The sequence below is a fragment of the Sinocyclocheilus grahami genome, unplaced genomic scaffold (assembly GCF_001515645.1).
Source record: "Sinocyclocheilus grahami isolate Dianchi unplaced genomic scaffold, SAMN03320097.WGS_v1.1 scaffold21.1, whole genome shotgun sequence".
Lineage (NCBI taxonomy): Eukaryota > Metazoa > Chordata > Actinopteri > Cypriniformes > Cyprinidae > Sinocyclocheilus > Sinocyclocheilus grahami.
Window position 1 is genome coordinate 2130372 of NW_015505200.1, and position 23994 is coordinate 2154365.

A 23994-nucleotide genomic window follows, 5' to 3' on the forward strand; every position below is an offset into this window, starting at 1 on the left:
CCGTTGGTTCCCATTGAAGTCCATTATATGGAGAAAAATCCTGGAATGTTTTCCTCAAAAAGCTTAATTTCTTAGCGACTGAAGACAGAAAGACATGAACATCTCGGATGACATAGGGGTGAGTAAATTATCAGGACATTTTTCCAAATTCCATTCATACTACTCGCATTCATACTATATAGAACGTACTTTAATAACGGTCGAGTAGTACGTTCAAATTCAAATGTAGTACCTACTAAGCAGTATGCGATTTCGGACGCAGCCAAAGTCATAGTTTGTTGACGCCGTGACTGAGTGTGGAATCATGGGAGTTGTCGTCTTCATCCCCACAGCCGATGCAATCCGACGAGAAATCATGTTCATGGATGAGCTAATGATTTGTTAACGTAGTAGAATGAAGCAGGGGGAGGCTGAAAGCCATCGAAGCGTAACGAGGCCGCTGAACGAGCGCGACACACGGTTCAAAAGCAGCGGAGCTTTTATTATGCCACAGTCGACCGAAAAACATTTACTTCTATTTTTAAGCAATATAGAACAAGTACACTTGACAAATATGCATTTCTGTTTCTATTTTAAATGATAAATATAGATATTATATATTTTTTAAAAGGACACTTTTGACATTTTCTGGTTCTCAAAAGATAGACATACTTAATCCAATGAACTACACCTGAGCTGGTTACTCTGCTAAGAAACTTGAGGGAAACTTCATATGCCCTGAGACTTGTTGGTTAAAAGTAAACTTACAGAAATTCTTTGAAATGGGAAGTTAATTCTGAAAAAGGGTAGCTATTGCATCATTTGATTCTAGAATACAATGACATTTACACGTTTTTAAGAGAGTCTTTGGTGTCCAAAAGTGTCCAAATACTTGTTCAGGGCTACTCGCTATGCTTGTGGAGTATCTCACCCTTACTGACCCTTTATACCTTTCACTCTCTTTCTTGCGAAATCCCATGATAAGTTGCATAAGTTGCTACTCGGTGTAGTATAAAGTTGTTGCTAATAATGTGCCAATCATCAGCAGTTGTACATGAACATCGCTTTAATGTTTTGTTTTTAATTTAAATATGAAAATACTCACTTAAATTTTTTTTTACCACATTATGTCTTCATACACTGTTAATCAGTTCCTGAAAGTTGATTTCACCAAGTATCCCAACACTTACATCTGTTCTATGCCTCGTTTTGCTTTCTAAAAAGTTTTAGTCAGTTTAATTCTTTGAAATCATCTTCATTTTTGTTTCTTAGAAAAGCATTTCTGCTAAATTCTCCCTGAGGTAACAGCTCTTCTGCCTGAAAAACTTATTTTCCTGCCAGTTCAAGCCTGCCAGAATGACTGATCCCTGTTTATTTTTGTAAATAGAATTCATAGTAACTTTCAGTCATGTTACTGGATATTTTGTGCCACCTGCTGGCAAAGTCCTGTAGTTACAAATTAATATTTAATAAACACTATTTAATAAATAGGCTATTTGACACAGGGGCGGATTTAGTGAATTGGGGGCCCCAGGCAAAACATAGGAATGGGGCCCTATACATTTGGGGTGCGGTGTTAAAAATAAATAAATGAAAAATTTGTAACAAAAAATAAATAAAACGAATTTGATTAATTTGTAATTTCATTAAAATACATAGAAAAAAATAGCCTAAGCCTACAGTGACAATAAGCAACAGTAAAACATGAATTAAGTTTAATCAAATTGATTGTGAAAGTCATTTCAACTTAAACTGACTTAGGAAGTCGTTTGTTGCCATGACTTTTTGATCATATTATTTATTACCTGTAACATGTCTGTGCCGGACCCAAATCAAGAATTAACGACCATTTCTACAGCCATTGCGAAGATACAACCGAGAAAGCCCGAGAGCGTCTATTACCTCAGCAGCAACCAATAATAATAACAATCTCGCATTCTCTCTTCTACAGCGCTTATTTTGATATTTAACGTTAGATCTTTCATATTCTTGGAACAAAATGAATGCTTAAGGTTGATTCGTATTACTCTTAATGACAAAAAAAATCCCACACACAACATCAGCAAGACTACAATGACAAAGTAGATTAAACATAAAACTTTTATTAACAGAACGAATAAGACATACCCACGTTGTAACAAATAAATAAAAGGTTTTTGGATTTTTCAATTACTTCAAACGAATGCTTAGTTTGTGGCTCATTATTATTATTAATAATAATACAAAAGGCTATACAATAAAACAGTGCGATGACAAATTTACTTATATTAAACTTTGACGTTTTATTAACAATATGAATGAGGAAACTATGTTTTACCCTCATTGTAACACAAATAAATAAACGGTCTTTGGATTTCCCCTTTAAAAAAAAAAAAACGATCGTAGTTTGTGGTTCATTATTAGCCTATTAATTAAAACACATCAGCCATAAAATACTACAATGGCAAATTCGCATAGGCCTATATTAAACATCTAACTTTTACTAACAAAATGAATAAGACGGATCACTCTCGTCACGTGACCAAACACATGTTGTCAAAGACTATAGATCTGGTCTGTAGTCTGGACTCAACCTAAGCCATAATGTACATGTGAATCATACAAATAAGATCAGTAGCCTACATCCACATAAAGCTGATTTGAGCCGTATATGACCCCTGCATGATAGGGAACTGGCACCGCCGGTGGAGGGCACTCACACAGTAATACAGCTCAAGCTACGGCGTCTCGGTTTGGACAAAAAGTGTCGTTTCCAGTCCATCAATGACGATGGGTGACACAATTTTTGAAGAATTAGAAGATTTGATGCATTTTTCTGTCGCCGATTTGCCCGCTCGTGGATATGCAGTGATGGAGGAGATCCGACGACAAGGGAAATTGTGTGATGTTACCCTAAAAGTACTGTGCTTTTCTTTGTTCGGGTTAATTTGCTAGTGAAATGCTAACAAAGTAGCACTGGGCTGTCAGCATGGGAGAGGCTAGTGAAGTACAGGCACTGTTAGCAGAAGGAAGAACTGTAATGTTCAAGTTTGTTAGGTCGTTTGTTAATGTGTCTCATTGCAGATAGCTCTTAAAATTGATATCTGTATATTTTGTATCAGTTGTAAAGCGAGTTATTATTCTATTGTTATTTAGTTAGCATGTACAGGTAGCATCCTCATCAGCTGCATATTTTGAAGTAAACTAACGTTATAAAGCACGGAGGAGAAACAATACTACTATTGTTTCTATTATTATTTTAACTTGTAGAGGAATTTTTAAACGAATTGGGTTCTGAATTCGCCTTCCATGGTCTGTTAATAAGTTGTCACTTCCTTTTGTTTAATGTTTAACTATATTGTCAAGCTGATTTTAATAGAAACACCTGTGACAGCCAATATATCTTGAGCTGTTTGACTTATTTTAAACAATAGTTTGGCTCTGGCATTTAATTTTTTGACATAATTAATTAGGTTGATGAATTAGAATGAACCAGAGTGGCTTTTTTTCTCTTTTTTTATTTAAATATCGCCTGCTGTTTCTTAGTTGTATACAAAATAATGTTTGTAAATTGTTTGACAGTCAGACTCAGACACTGAAAGCACACTTAATATTCCTACAATCTGTATACTGAGTGACTGTAAACCTTTTACATAAGTGGTTCTCAATGTTTTTTACTCCAAGGTCCCCAGACAAATTTTGAAGGCTGTGTGTGTGTACCCATTTATAGAATTCTGGAACTTATGCTCTAATGACAAATTAACCCCCCCAACCCCTTTATTTACAGAAACTAGGAGGTGGTGAAATAATTTAAATAATTGGGAATAAGGCCAATTAATTACATTTTGTAATTCCAAAAGTTTCAAGAACCAAATGTTCAGAAGAGTTCTTTATGACAATTGAATTTACATGTCTTTTCCAGTTTTTCACGATAGTGGGATAAGACTTTTTTACTCCCAATTAGCAATTTCTATGCAAGTAAATATTTTACATCTTGACATAACTATAAAAACATTACATTTCCATGACTTTTTCTAGGTCTACAAATCACACTTTTAAAATTCCCTCAGACAGGTTTTCCAAGACTGTGGGAATCATTTAAGAGAGTTGTTAAGGGAATATGCTTAAATAAGAAATATGATGTCAGTTCACAGCTACATTTTTAGATGTTTTTACTCATTTTTCAAAACAGACTTCTATACCAAAATAAAAATAGAGGTGGTTTGCTGACGCCTCCTTGATTTTGAATGATGTGTGGGGAATATGCTTAAATAAGAAATATGATGTCAGTTCACAGCTACATTTTTAGATGTTTTTACTCATTTTTCAGAACAGACTTCTATACCAAAATAAAAATAGAGGTGGTTTGCTGACGCCTCCTTGATTTTGAATGATGTGTGTATATATATATATTATGATGTTGCTGTATAAAGAAGCATTAGTAGAAGCATCAGGTAATGAAAGATGTGCTCTGTCTCTGATCTGCTGCTGTGCTTTAACTGTTGCATCATCAGCCCTTAATGTGGGTCACAGAGAGCAGTAATCCTCTTTATCTCCTTCACTTCACCTACTGTATGCATGCTTTTGCTGACTAACAGCTATAGAATCAGAATCAGAATGAGCTTTTTTGCCAGGTATGTTTTCACATGCGAGGAATTTGTTTTCGTGACAGAAGCTTCCGCAGTGCAACAGAATGACAGGATCAGAACAAAAACACAGATAATAAAAGAAGAATAAAAAAAATAGAACAAGTAAATAAGGAATAACAATATATAAATTGACAATTGTATGTGCAGGTATATTACAATAGTATGCGTGTTAGATAAATAAGTGTATGAGTGTATAAATAGTGTTGTGTGTTCCACAGTTATTGTCAAGTGTTCATGAGATGGATTGCCTGAGGGAAGAAACTGTTCCTGTGTCTGGCCGTTCTGGTGCTCAGAGCTCTGTAGCGTCGACCAGATGGCAACAGTTCAAAGAGGGAGTGTGCTGGATGTGAGGGGTCCAGAGTGATTTTGACAGCCCTTTTGCTCACTCTGGATGAGTACTGTTCTTGAAGAGAAGGGAGGGTTGTACCAATGATTGTAGGATATATATACTACAGGAGGAGGGTTGTAGGATATATACTACAGATTTCAGTATATTATACAACAGATTTCAGTATATTAGGTTTTTCTCAATGGCTCACTGCTCCTTGTTTTCTCACATGCTGCTTCATTCATTAAAATGTAACTTGTCTGTTAATTTTTGCCCAGAAGAATGGTCATAATTTGTTTTCGTTTGGGTGGAGAGTTAGTAATGTTTCAGATTTATTTATTTTTTATTTTTATGGCACTCAGTTGAACATTGAACCAGTAAATTTTTCTGTATTGTGTATATATGAGATGATTTCTGATCAAGATTTGTGTATCTGTCTGTTTATGCAGGTAGGAGAGCACAAATTCAGTGCTCACAGAATAGTCCTTGCTGCTTCTATTCCGTACTTCCATGCCATGTTCACCAATGACATGGTGGAATGCAAACAGGATGAGATCGTCATGCAGGGCATGGACCCCAGGTGAAGATACAAACCTCAAAAGGACAACTGAGATCTCTAGACATGCTCTTTTGTGTTGTTTGTAAATGTACATTAGAGTTTTAATCTCTGATTTGCCTCTAAACAGTGCACTTGAAGCTCTAATAAACTTTGCCTACAACGGACACATAGCCATAGACCAGCAAAACGTCCAGGCCCTCCTGATAGGGGCCAGTTTCCTGCAGCTTCAAAATGTCAAAGATGCCTGCTGCTCTTTTTTACAACAGAGGTAAAGTGTAAACAAATAACAATTTCTTCATAAGGCCAATGGATCAGTTTTTTCAAGATTTTTTTCAAAACACATTAATACTTTTATTCTGCAAGGATGCATCAAATGGATCAAAAGTGACCGTAAAAGACAAATTTTTCTGTTTCAAAAAAGTTTAATTCAATAATTAAAATTAATTGAATTCAAATAATTAAAAAACTATTCATTCACCAATGAATCCTGAAAAAAATATCACTGTTTGCACAAAAATATTAAGCAGCACAACATTTTCAACATTTATAATAATAAGTTAATAATGTTTCTTGAGCACCAAATCTGCATATTATATCTGAAGGATTACGTGACACTGAAGACTGCAGTAATAACTGCTGAAAATTCAGCTTTCCCTTAAGAAATAAATTCCATTTGAAAATATATTCAGATAGAAATCAGTTCTTTTGTAATATTTCACAATATTACTGTTTTTATTGTATTGTTAATCAAGTAATTACAGTCTTGGTAAACATAAGAAACCTATAAGAGGTTTTTAAATCTTAAAGACCCCAAACTTTTGAATATAACGGGTATATATATATATAATTAAATAATAATGATAACATCACAGTCAGGTGAGCGTTTCCCAAAAGCCGCATTTCTCTGGTGGCCAATTGTGGTCAACTCTATGCAGTGGGAGGTTATGATGGACAATCCAATCTCAGCTCTATGGAAATGTATGACCCAGAAACTAACCGTTGGACGTTTATGGCACCAATGGTTTGCCATGAAGGCGGGGTCGGGGTGGGCTGTATACCATTACAACCCGCTTAACACCACAGTCTCCCTCAGCCCATAAGGACATTTTAATTATAAAAAAAAAGGCTTTTGTACTGAGTGGTCTAACAAAATGCATTCATGACCCTTGGTTCACATGTTTGTATCCGAGGTACTATTATTCAGGCTTTTTATTGAGAAAGGCCTAAAGCAGATATGCCAGTACACCTTTAATGGTGATGTAATCCTGTTTAGTTTTTTTGACAACCAAATGTAGAATTCACACATACATTCGAAGACATTTACAGGAAATGGGCCGCATTTCTGCTAAAAAGCACACTTTTGCACTGTTATCAGATAGTGTGTATTGTGGGCCCATTAAAGCATCAGTTGTTGGGGAATATCATCATATATACATATAAATTTGTAATTTTATTCCTCTAAACTGGAAGCCAATTCAGATTTCGAGACAGGTGAAAGTTAACCACTGTTAACCCATGCCATAATTGGGAGAGTATAATCAAGAAGGTATGATTAATAAGGATAAACTTGTTTTTAATAATATTTTATCAAGAATTTTTCTTACTTAGAAGTACTAATCGTATTTTATTTGGGCTATTGATGGAAATTTAATGTGAGCAACTGACCTCTTATTTGTATGTGCAAAACATCTGCTAGATGTGCCATGACTTTACACTTTACATGGGACTATTTTTTGTTTTCACCACTTTATTGACTTGATTTCTTTTAGATTTGAAAGAAAACATCTTTTTGATTTGGGGGTGACAGATCACCAGCTCTGTATCTTGGATGGATGGGTTGTGTTGTACCCATCCAATCCCATGTCTTTCTTTTACTTTTTAATTTGACCTTCGTATTTTTGAGAACCAGCACACATACCAGGGAAAGTGTAACTGACGTAGGACTCTTGTCAGATATGTGCTTTCAGGATGATTTACTATAGTGGCTTCACATCCTCTTATTGAACTGTGAGTGTTGGAGATTTAAATGAAACATTCCCATGTTTTGTGCAAATTATGTTTCATGACTGTATAGACGTATACATTTTGCAACTTGATGGTTTTAATTTCACATAACACATCTGAAATTAGGATTACTGACTGTGAATTTTTAATACGGTTTATATTTTCCTTCTCATAATACCAGTACTGCATTTCTCTGCTGATTTTATTTTGATTTATTTTGTATTAACTTCCAATTGTGATGCAGTATTTCTACTTTTAATTTATTATTAGCTGTAATTTTTCCTCTTTTTATAGCATTGCACATGGTAGTTTGTCACATAAATGAGAATCAAGTTTACAGAAATCTAATATATATGTGTTTGAATATATTCCTCGGCTACCTCCGTTTGAGATGGGAGAGCTCAACAGGGACAAATATCGAGTCTGCCGCCCTGTTAACTTTTTAAAACATTTCCATTTAACCTGAAGGAACGGCATTAACTGAGATCTTTTGTGTGGGACTAAAATATTAGTTTTCACATAATTCCTAAATGTCTTAAATAAACATTGATTTTATGGACACAATGCCGCCCTGTGCCATAATTTTCTCTGTGACGCACAACAGCTTTGGGTCCCACCCTTTTGAGTGGTGTTTTAATTCAACAGGTGTTTGCTTGTTCAGTTAGTATGAGACGGAAGATGACTGGGAACATGAAAAGAGCCCTGATGGTGTTACTGCTCATCTCTGTGCTGAACTTCTCAACTGCTTTTCCTATGGAGCCACTTCAGAAGGTATAAAAAACAAAATGTATAATTAAAGCTGTTTCTGGTATTGAAAAGACTAACTATAACTGATGTAATACATTCGTTCTTCATCTTACAGACACCTCTACTGATCCAACCATCAGATCCACGGCCGTCAGAAAGTGTAACACTAGGAAGCTCACAGGTGAGAAGCATGTTTATGATGTTACATAATCAAACCTATTTGTATATGGAATATTACAGCTGTGCTGACGTTTGTAGGATGTGAGGGTCAGCAGTCTTGGATTCCGTATGAAAAGAGCCAATTCTGCTAACACAAAGAAACCGGCTCGTTACTGTGCTGGATGCTTTTCTGTCATTGGAGACCCAACGAGACCAGAGAAATGAAATCTGCTGTATTTCTGAATGAATAACCCTAAATATGAATATCTTTCAGTTTCTGTTAGAATCTGTTTATGCAACTATATTTTAGTGTACTATTCTAGACTGTCATGTCTTAAGATTTTGCATGACTTTGCACTTTTTAAAAAAATGAAATATTCAATAAAATCTCAGTAAAATTAGCGTAAATTCAGGACTGTTTTTCTTTAAAAACATCACCTATTTGTACTAGAAATGTCAGTTGCCTATTGACTTTTGTTATAGCTTTTGTGCTTTTTTCTCATGCATGCAGTAAATGCGATATTTGAGGATTTCCTAAACAAAGAAATGATAGTTCAGAACGATAACATGGATTTGAAGTAACGTCTAAGTGGCTGTTTCATAGACGTGTCATTATAACCACAAAGTGTTATTATCGTGTTAAGGAGCTTCAGTTTTGACCATAGTCAATTATTCATATCTCCCACACTATGATTTATGGCTTTGCTACCCATGGGAGTAAAATAGGATATAGGCACATCTAGTGCATGACACTATAATTAAATGCTTATTTAATCTTGGCCAAACTATATGCAATTCAAAAGGTTGTATGCAATCATGCAATCTTCAATATTTGAGCAGATGGAAAATGTAAACACAGCCTAATAGTCTTGCTACTGTCTATTAAATAATAATGTTGTTAATATAATTTATTCCTTTGCTTATGTTTTTCTGTTCCTAATTTTATAACTTTTATAACAGTGTTTGCATGTTTATTTTAATCATTTATTAATTAATATATTTATATTAATATTTCATGTTTTAAGTAAAGATGTCTTCGATAGCAACGTGGTTTTGGTATCGAAAATCCTTTGACAACACTATTTTGCTCTGTTTATTAAACTATCCATCTAACAATCACTGTAGCTTTCTTTGGAATCAGAATGTGTTTATGTGTGTTTGTTACCAGATGGACGATAGTTACAGAAATGAGCGCAAGCCGCAGTGCTGCTGGCGTTACTGTATTTGAAGGCAGAATATATGTTTCGGGTGGTCATGATGGACTACAGATCTTTAACACCGTAAGTAAACATCATCATTCAAATTACAGGATACAATTTGCATTTTTGTTTTTGGTCACTTTTTGTGAAGTTGTGAATATTCCTTAAATATATAAATATATTGTTGTTTCATGTTTCTGCCACTAGGTGGAGTACTACAACCATCATACAGCGTTATGGCACCCTGTCGCCCCCATGAAAAACAAGCGCTGTCGGCACGGCGCTGCAGCCTTTGGCAGCAATCTGTATGTGGCAGGAGGTTACGACGGCTCTGCGTTTCTCAGTGGAGCAGAGGTGTATAGCTCAGTAGCAGATCAGTGGAGCCACCTAGTGGCCATGAACACTCGACGCAGCCGCATTTCTCTGGTGGCCAATTGTGGTCAACTCTATGCAGTGGGAGGTTATGATGGACAATCCAATCTCAGCTCTATGGAAATGTATGACCCAGAAACTAACCGTTGGACGTTTATGGCACCAATGGTTTGCCATGAAGGCGGGGTCGGGGTGGGCTGTATACCATTACAACCCGCTTAACACCACAGTCTCCCTCAGCCCATAAGGACATTTTAATTATAAAAAAAAAGGCTTTTGTACTGAGTGGTCTAACAAAATGCATTCATGACCCTTGGTTCACATGTTTGTATCCGAGGTACTATTATTCAGGCTTTTTATTGAGAAAGGCCTAAAGCAGATATGCCAGTACACCTTTAATGGTGATGTAATCCTGTTTAGTTTTTTTGACAACCAAATGTAGAATTCACACATACATTCGAAGACATTTACAGGAAATGGGCCGCATTTCTGCTAAAAAGCACACTTTTGCACTGTTATCAGATAGTGTGTATTGTGGGCCCATTAAAGCATCAGTTGTTGGGGAATATCATCATATATACATATAAATTTGTAATTTTATTCCTCTAAACTGGAAGCCAATTCAGATTTCGAGACAGGTGAAAGTTAACCACTGTTAACCCATGCCATAATTGGGAGAGTATAATCAAGAAGGTATGATTAATAAGGATAAACTTGTTTTTAATAATATTTTATCAAGAATTTTTCTTACTTAGAAGTACTAATCGTATTTTATTTGGGCTATTGATGGAAATTTAATGTGAGCAACTGACCTCTTATTTGTATGTGCAAAACATCTGCTAGATGTGCCATGACTTTACACTTTACATGGGACTATTTTTTGTTTTCACCACTTTATTGACTTGATTTCTTTTAGATTTGAAAGAAAACATCTTTTTGATTTGGGGGTGACAGATCACCAGCTCTGTATCTTGGATGGATGGGTTGTGTTGTACCCATCCAATCCCATGTCTTTCTTTTACTTTTTAATTTGACCTTCGTATTTTTGAGAACCAGCACACATACCAGGGAAAGTGTAACTGACGTAGGACTCTTGTCAGATATGTGCTTTCAGGATGATTTACTATAGTGGCTTCACATCCTCTTATTGAACTGTGAGTGTTGGAGATTTAAATGAAACATTCCCATGTTTTGTGCAAATTATGTTTCATGACTGTATAGACGTATACATTTTGCAACTTGATGGTTTTAATTTCACATAACACATCTGAAATTAGGATTACTGACTGTGAATTTTTAATACGGTTTATATTTTCCTTCTCATAATACCAGTACTGCATTTCTCTGCTGATTTTATTTTGATTTATTTTGTATTAACTTCCAATTGTGATGCAGTATTTCTACTTTTAATTTATTATTAGCTGTAATTTTTCCTCTTTTTATAGCATTGCACATGGTAGTTTGTCACATAAATGAGAATCAAGTTTACAGAAATCTAATATATATGTGTTTGAATATATTCCTCGGCTACCTCCGTTTGAGATGGGAGAGCTCAACAGGGACAAATATCGAGTCTGCCGCCCTGTTAACTTTTTAAAACATTTCCATTTAACCTGAAGGAACGGCATTAACTGAGATCTTTTGTGTGGGACTAAAATATTAGTTTTCACATAATTCCTAAATGTCTTAAATAAACATTGATTTTATGGACACAATGCCGCCCTGTGCCATAATTTTCTCTGTGACGCACAACAGCTTTGGGTCCCACCCTTTTGAGTGGTGTTTTAATTCAACAGGTGTTTGCTTGTTCAGTTAGTATGAGACGGAAGATGACTGGGAACATGAAAAGAGCCCTGATGGTGTTACTGCTCATCTCTGTGCTGAACTTCTCAACTGCTTTTCCTATGGAGCCACTTCAGAAGGTATAAAAAACAAAATGTATAATTAAAGCTGTTTCTGGTATTGAAAAGACTAACTATAACTGATGTAATACATTCGTTCTTCATCTTACAGACACCTCTACTGATCCAACCATCAGATCCACGGCCGTCAGAAAGTGTAACACTAGGAAACTCACAGGTGAGAAGCATGTTTATGATGTTACATAATCAAACCTATTTGTATATGGAATATTACAGCTGTGCTGACGTTTGTAGGATGTGAGGGTCAGCAGTCTTGGATTCCGTATGAAAAGAGCCAATTCTGCTAACACAAAGAAACCGGCTCGTTACTGTGCTGGATGCTTTTCTGTCATTGGAGACCCAACGAGACCAGAGAAATGAAATCTGCTGTATTTCTGAATGAATAACCCTAAATATGAATATCTTTCAGTTTCTGTTAGAATCCGTTTATGCAACTATATTTTAGTGTACTATTCTAGACTGTCATGTCTTAAGATTTTGCATGACTTTGCACTTTTTTTTTTAAATGAAATATTCAATAAAATCTCAGTAAAATTAGCGTAAATTCAGGACTGTTTTTCTTTAAAAACCACCTATTTGTACTAGAAATGTCAGTTGCCTATTGACTTTTGTTATAGCTTTGTGCTTTTTTCTCATGCATGCAGTAAATGCGATATTTGAGGATTTCTTAAACAAAGAAATGATAGTTCAGAACGATAACATGGATTTGAAGTAACGTCTAAGTGGCTGTTTCATAGACGTGTCATTATAACCACAAAGTGTTATTATCGTGTTAAGGAGCTTCAGTTTTGACCATAGTCAATTATTCATATCTCCCACACTATGATTTATGGCTTTGCTACCCATGGGAGTAAAATAGGATATAGGCACATAAGATCAGAATATTGAATCATAGAGGCTAGTGTCAGAGAAACAACTGGAGAGTCTTTGTATATAAAATCTTCAGCGAAATGCTCAATAAAAATGAACTGAGGTCAATATTTTTATGAGTGCATCTTCAGTTTATGCATTATATTTGCATTTATTTCTAACCTGCACAGAAGTCACGTAGTCTATAGATGGTGTAAATTACAAGCGAGGAGAAACAAATGAAAATCAACATTTTTGCAAAGGTTAATAAAATATATCATTCCTGTTTGCTTTCTTCTGGAGCACCAGGAGCATTAGAACCTGATAGAAGACATCAAAAGACATTTTTAATCTAAAAAATTCCTTGATCGTCTCTTAATATTCTCTACAAAACATTGTCATCATTAATGTTAAGCTTAATATTCACAATACAATTAGATAATTTGAGAACTACATTCTGTAGATGGAAACGGTACCTTCAGTCTGTAGACTGCTTTGTGGTCCAGATGTGGAAGGTGTGGGATCAGTTCTTCCCTCAGGTACTGAAGAACCACCGGGGAACCTGCAGTACAGAACAACATTGTGGTTACCTGAGAGATCAGTCTGGGATCACAGAAACTGAAACTAAGGAGTTTTTTTGTTTTAAAGAATTTAATTCAGGGGTCTCCAGATCCGGTCCTGGAGGGCTGGTGTCCTGCAGAGTTTAGCTCCAATCCTAATCAAACACACTTGAACCAGCTAATCAAGCTCTTACTGGGTATACTAGAAACTTCCAGGCAGGTGTGTTGAGGCAAGTTGGAGCTGAACTCTGCAGGACACCGGCCCTCCAGGACCGAGTTTGGAGATCCCAGATTTAATACTTTTGAGGAACGAGGAAGAAGACAGGAGTAAGGACATTAGTTGTCTTATCCTCTTGTTATAAGTAGATTGAAAATTGGCCTTACGTTGAGGAGGAGAATATGCTCTCCTCTCCATCCAGGATTCCATGATATGTTCCGATCTCCATCTCCAGCTTCATCTCGTTGTTGAGTAAGGTTTCATAATCACGCCGCTGCTGCTCGATGTCCCTGTGGACATCGTTGAGCTCAGACTCCAGCTTTCCGATAACAGAGCCCAGATTTTGGAGCTCAATGCCATGCCAGTGCTTGGCGTCGTTGATGGCGTTCTCCAGGCCTCGTTTCTGCAGGGATCATACATAGTTCAGTCTAGTGAATTGAATACTGTTGTGCTTTATGATCTTTGCTTTGAGAAGGTTGTCCTACCAGAGCTCTAATAGACTCGGTTTCGGCCTGCAGACTCTGAATCTGGCACCCAGCAACATTGCACTCTGTCTTCAGACTCTCAAGCTCCTCTTCCTCTCGACTCAGCTTACTGGTCATGTTGTCAGTTTGCTGCACATTCACAAATAGGGGATTGTCATATTATTATATATTTTCAGTTGGTCATTATTACAAAATAAACCCCAATAAAGTGTTTGGGACACTGGCGTGATCCTGATGGAAATGTTTATTTGAGCTGAAAAGGTTGGCAATACTATTCAGTAGAACAGTATGAACAGTACCATGAACAGTACTTTTACAGCATTTATTAATTTTGATTAATGTTAATTTATTCATATACTAATGTATTTTTTTCCAGTAATAAATTATATTTAAAAAAAATTATTCATATAAATCATATAATTACACTATCGTTCAAAACGTTTGGGGCATGTAATATTTTTTTTAATGAAGATTTTTTTAATGAAGGCCACAGGAATGTAGAAACAACATAAAGATAGTATATTTTAAATGTCAAGTCAAGTCACCTTTATTTATATAGCGCTTTTAACAATACAGATTGTGACAAAGCAACTGAACAGCATTAATTAGGAAAATAGTGTCAATAATGCAAAATGACAATAGTAAACACTCATTTTTCAGTTAAAGACAGTTCATCATTGAATTCAGTGATGTCAACATCCAGCTCAGTTTAAATAATATCTTTGCAATCATGTCAACGATATCGCTGGAAATGAAGTGTCCCCAACTAAGCAAGCCAGAGGCGACAGGAGATCCCAAAAGTGTTTGGGACACTGGCGTGATCCTGATGGAAATGTTTATTTGAGCTGAAAAGGTTGGCAATACTATTCAGTAGAACAGTATGAACAGTACCATGAACAGTACTTTTACAGCATTTATTAACTTTGATTAATGTTAATTTATTCATATACTAATGTATTTTTTTCCAGTAATAAATTATATTTAAAAAAAATTATTCATATAAATCATATAATTACACTATCGTTCAAAACGTTTGGGGCATGTAATATTTTTTTTAATGAAGATTTTTTTAATGAAGTCTCTTATGCTCACTAACGGAGCATTTATTTGATCAAACATACAATATAAAAAAATATAATTACTGTGAAATATCATTATTTAAGGTAACAGTTTTCTATTTTCATATATTTTAAAATGTCATTTATTCCTGTGATGGCAAAAGCTGGATTTTCAGCAGTCATTACTCCATCTTTAGTGTCACATGATCCAACAGAATTCATTCTAATATGTGGATTTGGTGCTCAAGAAAAAGATGAATAAATCCTTAAAAAAATAAAAGAATAAATTATGTAAAAATGTATTCATTCACTGTTAGTTCCTGATACCTAATGCATTAAATGACCATAAAATGTTTTCAAATTATTTTATGTGAGACGAAAGAAACTACAGATTGAAACCAGTTAATTATACAGTTTAGTGGTCATTGTGCAAAAACATTTGGTGCAGGATGACACGATTGACTGATTCAGAATCAAGTATCACAGAGCACTGTGTGAAAAAATAGTCTATTTCCTAATAAATAACTAAGGGTTCATGTTCTGTGGTTTACCTTGCACTCAAGGTAGGCATCAGTCTCAGCACGGTTCTTCTCAATGACCTTCTCCCAGTGAGAGCGGATAAAAGCTAGAATCTGGTCCAGGCTGGTCTCAGTGGGAGCAGCCGGCTCATCAACCTCACGGTCAGACATCTGCTTATAGAGCGCTCTAACATCCTGAAGAAGAGCAAAAGAAGATGCTAATTTACCACTGAAACATCTCTCTCGTGAAGAGGGTTTGATTGTGGAGCTGGTCTTATCGCACCTCCATGTGATTTTGCTCCAGATTCATCAACTCGTTCTTCATACTGTCAATTTTATTCTCCAGGTCCATCCTGGTCAGGTTTGCATCATCAATGACTTTGTACAGAGAGTTTATCTCTTCTTCCACTGCTTTACAGAATGGCTGCTCATTCTCATACCTACACATGCATGCATAGAAACACACTATATAGTCTATAGTATAGACTATCTGATGGCAATCTGCTGATGCAGATAAAAGCTAGTGATAAGATTAAAGATTCTGTTGCTGTTTTAATCACACTCACACCTGTCTTTAAAGTCCTCTGCATTGGCTTGAACATTCTCAGTCTGGAGCATAAGTTGAGCGTTGTCCAGGATGGCCTCACTGACCTGATAGAAAGCAGAAATACCTTACTTGTACACCTGTGAATCTTTTTACTTCGAAATTAGGATGTTCATTCTTAAAACAAGATACATTCATTAGAAGCAAAAAATTATAATAGCAAATACTATAACAGTACCTTCAGTATTATTGGAAACATTACATTTAAATATAAAGTTTGGAGAGTTTATTACACTGAACAAAATTATAAACGCCCCATTTTTCATGAGCTGAACTCAAAGATCTAAGACTTTTTCTATGTACACAAAAGGCCTATTTCTCTCAAATATTGTTCACAAATCTGTCTAAATCTGTGTTAGTGAGAACTTCTCCTTTGCCGAGATAATCCATCCACCTCACAGGTGTGGCATATCAAGATGCTGATTAGACAGCATGATTATTGCACAGGTGTGCCTTAGGCTGGCCACAATAAAAGGCCACTCTAAAATGTGCAGTTTTATCACACAGCACAATGCCACAGATGTCGCAAGTTTTGAGGGAGCGTGCAATTGGCATGGTGACTGCAGGAATGTCCACCAGAGCTGTTGCCTGTGAATTGAATGTTCATTTCTCTACCATAAACCGTCTCCAAAGGCATTTCAGAGAATTTGGCAGTACATCCAGCCAGCTTCACAACCGCAGACCACGTGTAACCACACCAGCCCAGGACCTCCACATCCAGCATCTTCACCTCCAAGATCGTCTGAGACCAGCCACCCAGACAGCTGCTGCATCAATCGGTTTGCATAACAAGATACATGTTATGTTACTAGAAAGGGTTCTGGTCGTCCCAAACGTCTTCCATTTAAGGATTATGGAGGCCACTGTGCTCTTAGGAACCTTAAGTGCAGCAGAAATTTTTTTGTAGCCTTGGCCAGATCTGTGCCTTGCCACAATTCTGTCTCTGAGCTCTTCAGGCAGTTCCTTTGACCTCATGATTCTCATTTGCTCTGACATGCACTGTGAGCTGTAAGGTCTTATATAGACAGGTATGTGGCTTTCCTAATCAAGTCCAATCAGTATAATCAATCACAGCTGGACTCAAATGAAGGTGTAGAACCATCTCAAGGATGATCAGAAGAAATGGACAGCACCTGAGTTAAATATATGAGTGTCACAGCAGAGGGTCTGAATACTTAGGACCATGTGATATTTCAGTTTTTCTTTTTTAATAAATCTGCAAAAATGTCAACCATTCTGTGTTTTTCTGTCAATATGGGGTGCTATGTGTACATTAATGAGGGAAACAAATTAACTTAAATGATTTTAGCAAATGGCTGCAATATGACAAAGAGTGAAAAATTTAAGGGGGTCTGAATACTTTCCGTACCCACTGTATATTTAAATTGAGGAAAAAAGTTTAAAGGATGTTAAAAATATTTCCATTAGAAAAAAGACAAAAACATGTTAATTATTTTTGCTTTGTTACCTCTATGCTTGATGTATTAATCCAACCCTGTCAAACATCCTCCTACCTGCATATAAATATCCTCCCAGTCTTGTTTCAGGCCAGTCCATGTCCCGGCGCTGGCGGCTTTACGATCCAAGCAGTGTCTGATCTGTTCCTCCAGCTGTTGGTTGAGTTGCTCCAGAGCATGAACTTTATCGCGGTACTCCAGCAGGCACGTGTTGAGGCTGTCAAAGCCAAACTGATGGCCTCGTTCTCCGGGATGGGTCACCACAGGAACACTGGTGCTTCTAAGGCAGTGCAGAAACACACTGTGGATACCCAGAGCTCTGCGAGACACACGTGCACCCAGGCTGCTGGTACCTCCGGTGGGAGCCATGCCTACAAACACTCCCAGAGGCACAGAGGTCCCTGCTGCACTCATGAGACCCACACCGTGCTCGGAAGCAGCCTGGCCCAGGAAGGAGGATCGGCGTCGTGGCAAAGGCATTCCTGTCCTGATGCTTTTTAAGTGACAGGCCACTATCAGTCCATAGACATAACCAAAATGCAAGTGCAAATATCCACTGACCTCCCCTCAGCTAAACGGCAACAGCTAAGAATGCATGCCTCTTTATGGTGACCTGGCCTTCTGGAAAGCAGGCTCTTTGTTTTTAGTACTATTGTGACAGAAACCTGGTGATGCTGGTCACTGCTCTTTGTTCATCACCGTTAGGCAGTTTTTGGCTGCCTCAGCACAGTGGTCTTCTCAGGAAAGCTCTATAGACCAATCCAGGTCCCCCTCTCAGTATGTATGACTGTTTGACAATGACAGTGGGGACACTAAACTATCATCACAATGACCCAAGAGAGCACTTTTGTGTGTGTTTGCATATGTGTGTTGGTTATGTCACCTCTTATAATCAAAGTAGTGGTAAACATGAACAAATACAGAATGAAAGAGTTAATTGATTCACAAGATGATTTTGCATTTGATAAGTAACCACCCCATCTTCCTGTCTGCTGGTGGCAAATGAATTGATCTGATCTCAAATCAGAGAAGTCAGAACTTTTTTTTTCCCATGAGAAAGTGATAAGGTTTTATTTATCTCTTTTAATCACACGTACAAAAAAGTGCATTCATATAGTCAATGAGGCTATAAACAGTGTGTGGTTGACTGTTTGTTGACCCCACAGCAACCTACCCTGAGAAAGTAACCATAGCAGCATTACACTGCTCAAGCACTTTCTGTTCGTTAAACTTCTTTAAAATTTTAACCCCTCAGTCATTTTTCTTTTTATAATTCGTTCACTTGAAAAGTAAAAAAACTGTTGTAGGTGTGGCATGGTGGGTAGAGCATGGGTAGATGTGTGTGTGTGTGTGGAGATGGTCCTCACTGCAGAACACAAATCCAGGGGGTGTGGTTGGATGCAGATTCAACTCCTCCCACCAGATAGATACCTAAACCTACCTGTCTCCACCCCCTAATCCCTAAACCCAGCCATCTCCACCCCTAAACCTATCAATCTCCACTCGTAGATGTGGATCCTACCACGCTCCTGGGATCTTGTGTTTCGCAGTGAGGGGCTACTGTGTGTGTGTGTGTGTTTGTCTCATCATATATTCAACAGTTTATCCTCAAAGCTGACTGGTAGAGAGGCGTTCCAAGAATTCTGATTAGATTGAATTTGTATTATCGTACTATTTGTAGGCCTTCTATTTCTGACATAAATTTACATGAAGAGAGTAGTAGAGTATGCTAATTTCCACAAGAAATAGTAAACCATCCGGGTACCTCTGGGATACTTACTTCAACATACTACGATTTGGGACACACTAATTCAAATTTCATATACTATATAGGACTGATAGTATGCAAATTGGTACGCAGTAGGTGTCTTAATGAGTGAGTCGCTGAATCATTCATTCAACTGATTCATTTGTTCAGAAATGATAATTCACTCAGTTAGCAATGACACCACTGCAGTTGCCTTGTTTGGTATTATGCTCATTGGGGGAGCAAAAACAAATTAACTGGCTATATTGTATCTAAAGCAAGTTTCTCAATATTAACTTATTAAACTGTTGTATTACAGTATCACACTTGCAATCCTATAAACACTGTAAGCCACTCTAGGACACTTTAATCTGCACAATGCTTGTTATAGTTCAATAATATCGATTTGCGTCAGATTATGAAGATGTGATGTTGATAACTGGGAAATCTTTATCCTTTGCCTAATAACCTTGACAGATCAGATCTTAACACATGACCAGAGAATGGCCCAGTGAGAATCTGACTTATTCATGACTAACTGTCACTGATTACCGAAAAGGCCTGAGGTTTTGTTCAAACCAGATGCAATATTACACAAGAGATTATGTTCCATAAGCTATTTAGGTATATATTTTAGGGGCTTTCAGGATCTACTGTATTTTAAAATGTTTAGCATGTAACCCAGAATCAACTTTGGTTTCGCATTTGTTTCTCATAGCAGAGAGTTCTTAAAATATCTTGCTCTTAGGGGCCTAGGTACTAAGGTACAGTTTGGTGTACTTTTTGTCTTCCAGCCAAGTTCGTCAACAGAATTTTGCTGGTTATTTCTGCAATATAAACAAATCTACTGTTATATTGTAAACCAAGGTGGATTAACCTAACCTATGAGGTTGTCTCTTGTAATAAACCCCAAGTATTAAAATATTCAGTAATGGAATAAAACCTCTTCCTCCTCTAAATAACCCTGGGAGAAGTGCAATGTACACTTCACACAGTTATGACATTCAAAGAAATTAAAAAGTGTCACATTTTCCACTGAACCAGATACAATTCCTCATCTGAAAGGAAAACAAAAGAGTGTGATTTCCCCTACTCTTTCCCTGTCATTTATTGTTCAGGGGATTTTGTAAATAACATAGATATTTTGTCTGATTCTGAGTCTTTATATTTTAATCTAGTATTGAATGATTTTATTTTATTTTGTAAAGAGCACATTCAAAACAATTGAGTTGTCTTTACAATACAGTTTCTCATCAAATGATACTAGTTAGGTTTTCTATTAAATTTTAATTTCTTTAATGTCAGTCACATAGTTTGATCACAGCTGAGTTTGATTATGCCATGGGCATGTCATGAGTTTGCAAAATGAGTGAAGGTATGCTTCACCTGCCATCAGAACAGGCACAAACCGATAAGTAGAGTCTGCCCTTGAGACTTTCAAGACCAAACAGATGTCTGCTAGATTCCACTTTTTATTAATGTCACTGATACCAAGCACTGACCTTATGCTAGAGCTCTGTGACAATAGAATTACATAAAGGCTGGAGTTGACAGATTTCACAAAAAATTGCCTAGTGTGTCACTAATCTAAGCATTTTTTTTTTTTAGCTTTGTTTTCATTTGTCTCCTGTGTAAGTTTGTTGCATGTTCCTCAGTCCTTTAGTGTCTGATGTTTTTTTTCTGGAAAAAATATGGTATTTATGATAACTGTTCATATTTTCAATTGTTTTCAGTTTGTTCAAAATCTGTGGTTAAAGCTAGTGTTCTAGAATCTCTTTTAACTGAATTCCACACAGCAATCTGGTAACGATACTTGATGGAGTGGTGATTTTTTTAATGGTAAAATAGCTTGTGAAATATCTCATAGATTATTTATATAATAGTATTTAGGTATATAGTATTTATTATAGTATTCATATTTTTAGCTAGCGTTTATTTTTACATTTTCAATGTAATTTTAGTTCAAGTAATTAAAAAAAATAATAATTTAATTTAAAATTTAATAATTTTATTATTTCAACCATTTTTAAAGTTTTTCATCTAATATATACTGTATATTTTATTTCATTTAACGTATATAATTTACAGAAATTACGTGTCATAGTTTTAGTTTTAGTTAACAATAACAACACTGGCAGATTTTTGTGGAGCATACTATAAATCAGCATTTATAATGTCACTTTCCTGTGATTATTCTCTGGCTCAAAATGTTCTGTGGTTCCACAAGCAAAGGTTTTTGGGAAAGTATTTTTGAATTTCTTTTTGGTGACATTTCTCCAGTCATTTAAAAGAGATTAAGGGCATTTAAAATTTCTGATGGGGAATTAAATCTTAGTATTTAGTAAGGTAAATGTGTATGACACCTTTGAAAAAAAAACTTGGGTGATGTTCATCATTCAGCAGCTTTCACTGAAATACAGCATTTATATTGAAGACCCATCCTAGAAGGAAAATGTGCCTGCAGGTCAGAATATTTTAACAGAGGTTTAACAGACAACCGACGCCATACTTTGCCACTGAGACAAGTTACAGCTTATTCTTTCTGTATGGAGTGTCTCTTTTTGCAATGCCCTCGGTCCCTCAAGTGTATTTAAACAGCGATCATTAGTCTCTCGCCCTGCACTCTCCGCTCAGTTCTGATCCTTCAGCCTTCTCTTATCCTTCAGCTGTTCACCATGGCTTTTTCCATTTCCTTGGCCTCCTCCAGGATGTCTGGTGGATATGGAGGATTTGGTGCAAGTGGTGGAGCAAGATTGGGTCTGGGTCTCGGGGGTGGTTCTAGCTTAGGTGGAGGTCTTGGCCTGGGCTTTGGAGCTGGTGGAGGTCTCGGTCTTGGCCTTGGTGGAGGTGCAGGGGCTGGTGCAGGATTGGCACTGGGTAGTGGTGGCGGTGGTGCACTGGTTGCCAGTCCTGCATTCGCAATGGGTCGTGCCATTGCTGCAGGAGGACTCGGTGCAAGCACCGCTCTCTCTGTCGGTCCATCATCAGGTGCTGCTGTGGCCCCGATACTCTCGAGAGCGGCTGAGAAACACACACTCTCTGGGCTGAATGACCGTTTTTCCACATACATGGCCAAAGTACGGGGGCTACAGCAGGAGAACGCAGCTCTGGAGGCCAAGCTGTCCCAGCTGACTGGGGGGACAGATGTGTCTCAAGGGTCATCTGTGACTGCGATAATAGAGTATGAGGCCCAACTGAGTGAGTATCGCAGCACATTGGAAACTCTCACTATCGACACCGTCAAACTGGAGATTGAGCTGGACAATGTCCGTGGAACTGCCCATGAACTGAAGGCTAAGTGAGTGTTTCCTTTTCTTTTTTCTTTTTTGACATTAGACCTGGTGTTTTCTTTTTTTATGACATTAAAATTTGTAGGATTATATCTTAAGATTTTATGATATAATAACATTTAAAAAAGTATTTTAATGTTATTCAAACACCAGAAATATACAACATATTGGCAATAAATAAAGTGTTCATTTGGATTTTCTCCAAGGCTTGACTTTGAACAAGGAGTGAAGTTTCAGCTTGAGTCTGATATTGCTGCCATGAAAAAGGTGAGAAGGATGACATTCAGTCACAGAATGTATATTGAAACTGATCTGTTATTGACTTAAAATGTAAAACTTTGACCACACATGTCTCTATACCTTTTTTAGGACATAGAATTGACCTCTGACCTGAGAATTGATTTGGATGCCAAATACTCCAGCCTGAAAAATGAACTGGACTTTGTCAACAAAACACAAGAAGAGGTACAAATTAAAGATCTGTGTTGATTAAAATCTGAAATGCATGCAATGAGTAATTAAGATAATGTAAATATTTTGATTTAGAATCAACTTTATTTATATATCTATTTATTGTTTTGATGAACATTTAAACATAAAAAAAATTCAATAATAAATAAAGACATTTCTTGTGCTCACCAAGGCTACATTTATTTGATCAAAATACAGTAATAGCAGTAATATTGGGACATTATATTATAATTTAAAATGACTGTTTTGTATTTAAACATATTTTAAAGGGGTCATATGATGCGATTTAAATTTTTCCTTTCTCTTTGGAGTGTTACAAGCTCTTGGTGCATAAAGAAGATCTGTAAAGTTGCAAAGACTAAAGTCTCAAATCCAAAGAGATATTCTTTATAAAAGTTAAGAGTCAGCCACGCCTACCTAAAACGGCTCGTTCTAACACGCCCCCACATGTCTATGTCACGATGTGGGAAGATTTGCATAACGCCGCCCAAATGTTCACGCAAAGAAAGAAGGTGTAACTTTTATTCTCAATGTAGTATTGCTTTTGCCGCCGCCATGTCGTGAAGGCACTGTGTGTTTCGTTGTGAAAGCAAAACTACTTTGTTTGGCCTTCCAAAAGAGGACGATATCTGCTTCGTCATGCCTGGAGCTGATCCGTGCTGTTCGCTGAGGAAATACACAAACTTCGCGCTGCGGATCACCGGATCGGCTTTCACCGTGGACGAAGTGGAGTCCAGCCTGGGGTCGTCACATGTGGTTGCCGCAAGCCCTCCGGACGCTCTTTCGTCTAATCCGCCGGCCGCGCTGTTCTTAAACCCGCCGCCTCTGCTCACTCTAGCCC

General features: G+C 36.9%; 3 protein-coding genes across 3 annotated transcripts in view; 2 read left to right on the forward strand and 1 right to left on the reverse strand.

The window, feature by feature from the left end:
• Positions 1 to 2671: 2671 nt before the first annotated feature.
• Positions 2672 to 10238, forward strand: LOC107558255 (kelch-like protein 18). The gene is made up of 8 exons (XM_016241888.1): positions 2672 to 2877; positions 5385 to 5515; positions 5622 to 5763; positions 8164 to 8269; positions 8361 to 8426; positions 8504 to 8531; positions 9573 to 9684; positions 9811 to 10238. The coding sequence occupies exons 1-8, from the start codon at positions 2743 to 2745 to the stop codon at positions 10195 to 10197; spliced, it is 1107 nt and encodes a 368-aa protein (XP_016097374.1). The 5' UTR covers positions 2672 to 2742; the 3' UTR covers positions 10198 to 10238.
• Positions 10239 to 12883: 2645 nt separating this feature from the next.
• On the reverse strand, positions 12884 to 18268 carry LOC107557028 (phakinin-like). Its single transcript, XM_016240330.1, has 8 exons — positions 17703 to 18268; positions 16153 to 16235; positions 15868 to 16024; positions 15618 to 15779; positions 14009 to 14137; positions 13691 to 13926; positions 13223 to 13308; positions 12884 to 13067 (listed from the first exon to the last, which is right to left on the reverse strand). Exons 1-8 carry the CDS (start codon positions 18123 to 18125, stop codon positions 13024 to 13026), a joined length of 1320 nt encoding a protein of 439 aa, XP_016095816.1. The 5' UTR covers positions 18126 to 18268; the 3' UTR covers positions 12884 to 13023.
• Positions 18269 to 19163: 895 nt separating this feature from the next.
• The window catches only part of LOC107559002 (thread biopolymer filament subunit gamma-like), a 9224-nt gene continuing 4393 nt past the window's right edge, over positions 19164 to 23994 (forward strand). The window contains exons 1-4 of the mRNA XM_016242711.1: positions 19164 to 19194; positions 22059 to 22690; positions 22889 to 22949; positions 23052 to 23147. Of these exons, the coding sequence (XP_016098197.1) occupies positions 22068 to 22690; positions 22889 to 22949; positions 23052 to 23147 (780 nt within the window). The 5' untranslated portion in view covers positions 19164 to 19194; positions 22059 to 22067. The remainder of the gene's footprint in view (positions 19195 to 22058; positions 22691 to 22888; positions 22950 to 23051; positions 23148 to 23994) is intronic.

Bases quoted from the DNA above. Each gene is read 5' to 3' on its own strand.
- LOC107558255 (XM_016241888.1), top strand. From the start codon at position 2,743: ATGACGATGGGTGACACAATTTTTGAAGAATTAGAAGATTTGATGCAT. The intron at 5,764-8,163 runs TAAAGTGTAAAC...TTGTTCAGTTAG, and splicing joins GCTCTTTTTTACAACAGAGG to TATGAGACGGAAGATGACTG. The intron at 8,427-8,503 runs GTGAGAAGCATG...TGACGTTTGTAG, and splicing joins TAACACTAGGAAGCTCACAG to GATGTGAGGGTCAGCAGTCT.
- LOC107557028 (XM_016240330.1), bottom strand. From the start codon at position 18,125: ATGCCTTTGCCACGACGCCGATCCTCCTTCCTGGGCCAGGCTGCTTCC. The intron at 16,025-16,152 runs GTGTGAGTGTGA...ATGCATGTGTAG, and splicing joins GCAGAGGACTTTAAAGACAG to GTATGAGAATGAGCAGCCAT. The intron at 15,780-15,867 runs GTGCGATAAGAC...GCTCTTCTTCAG, and splicing joins TGGAGCAAAATCACATGGAG to GATGTTAGAGCGCTCTATAA.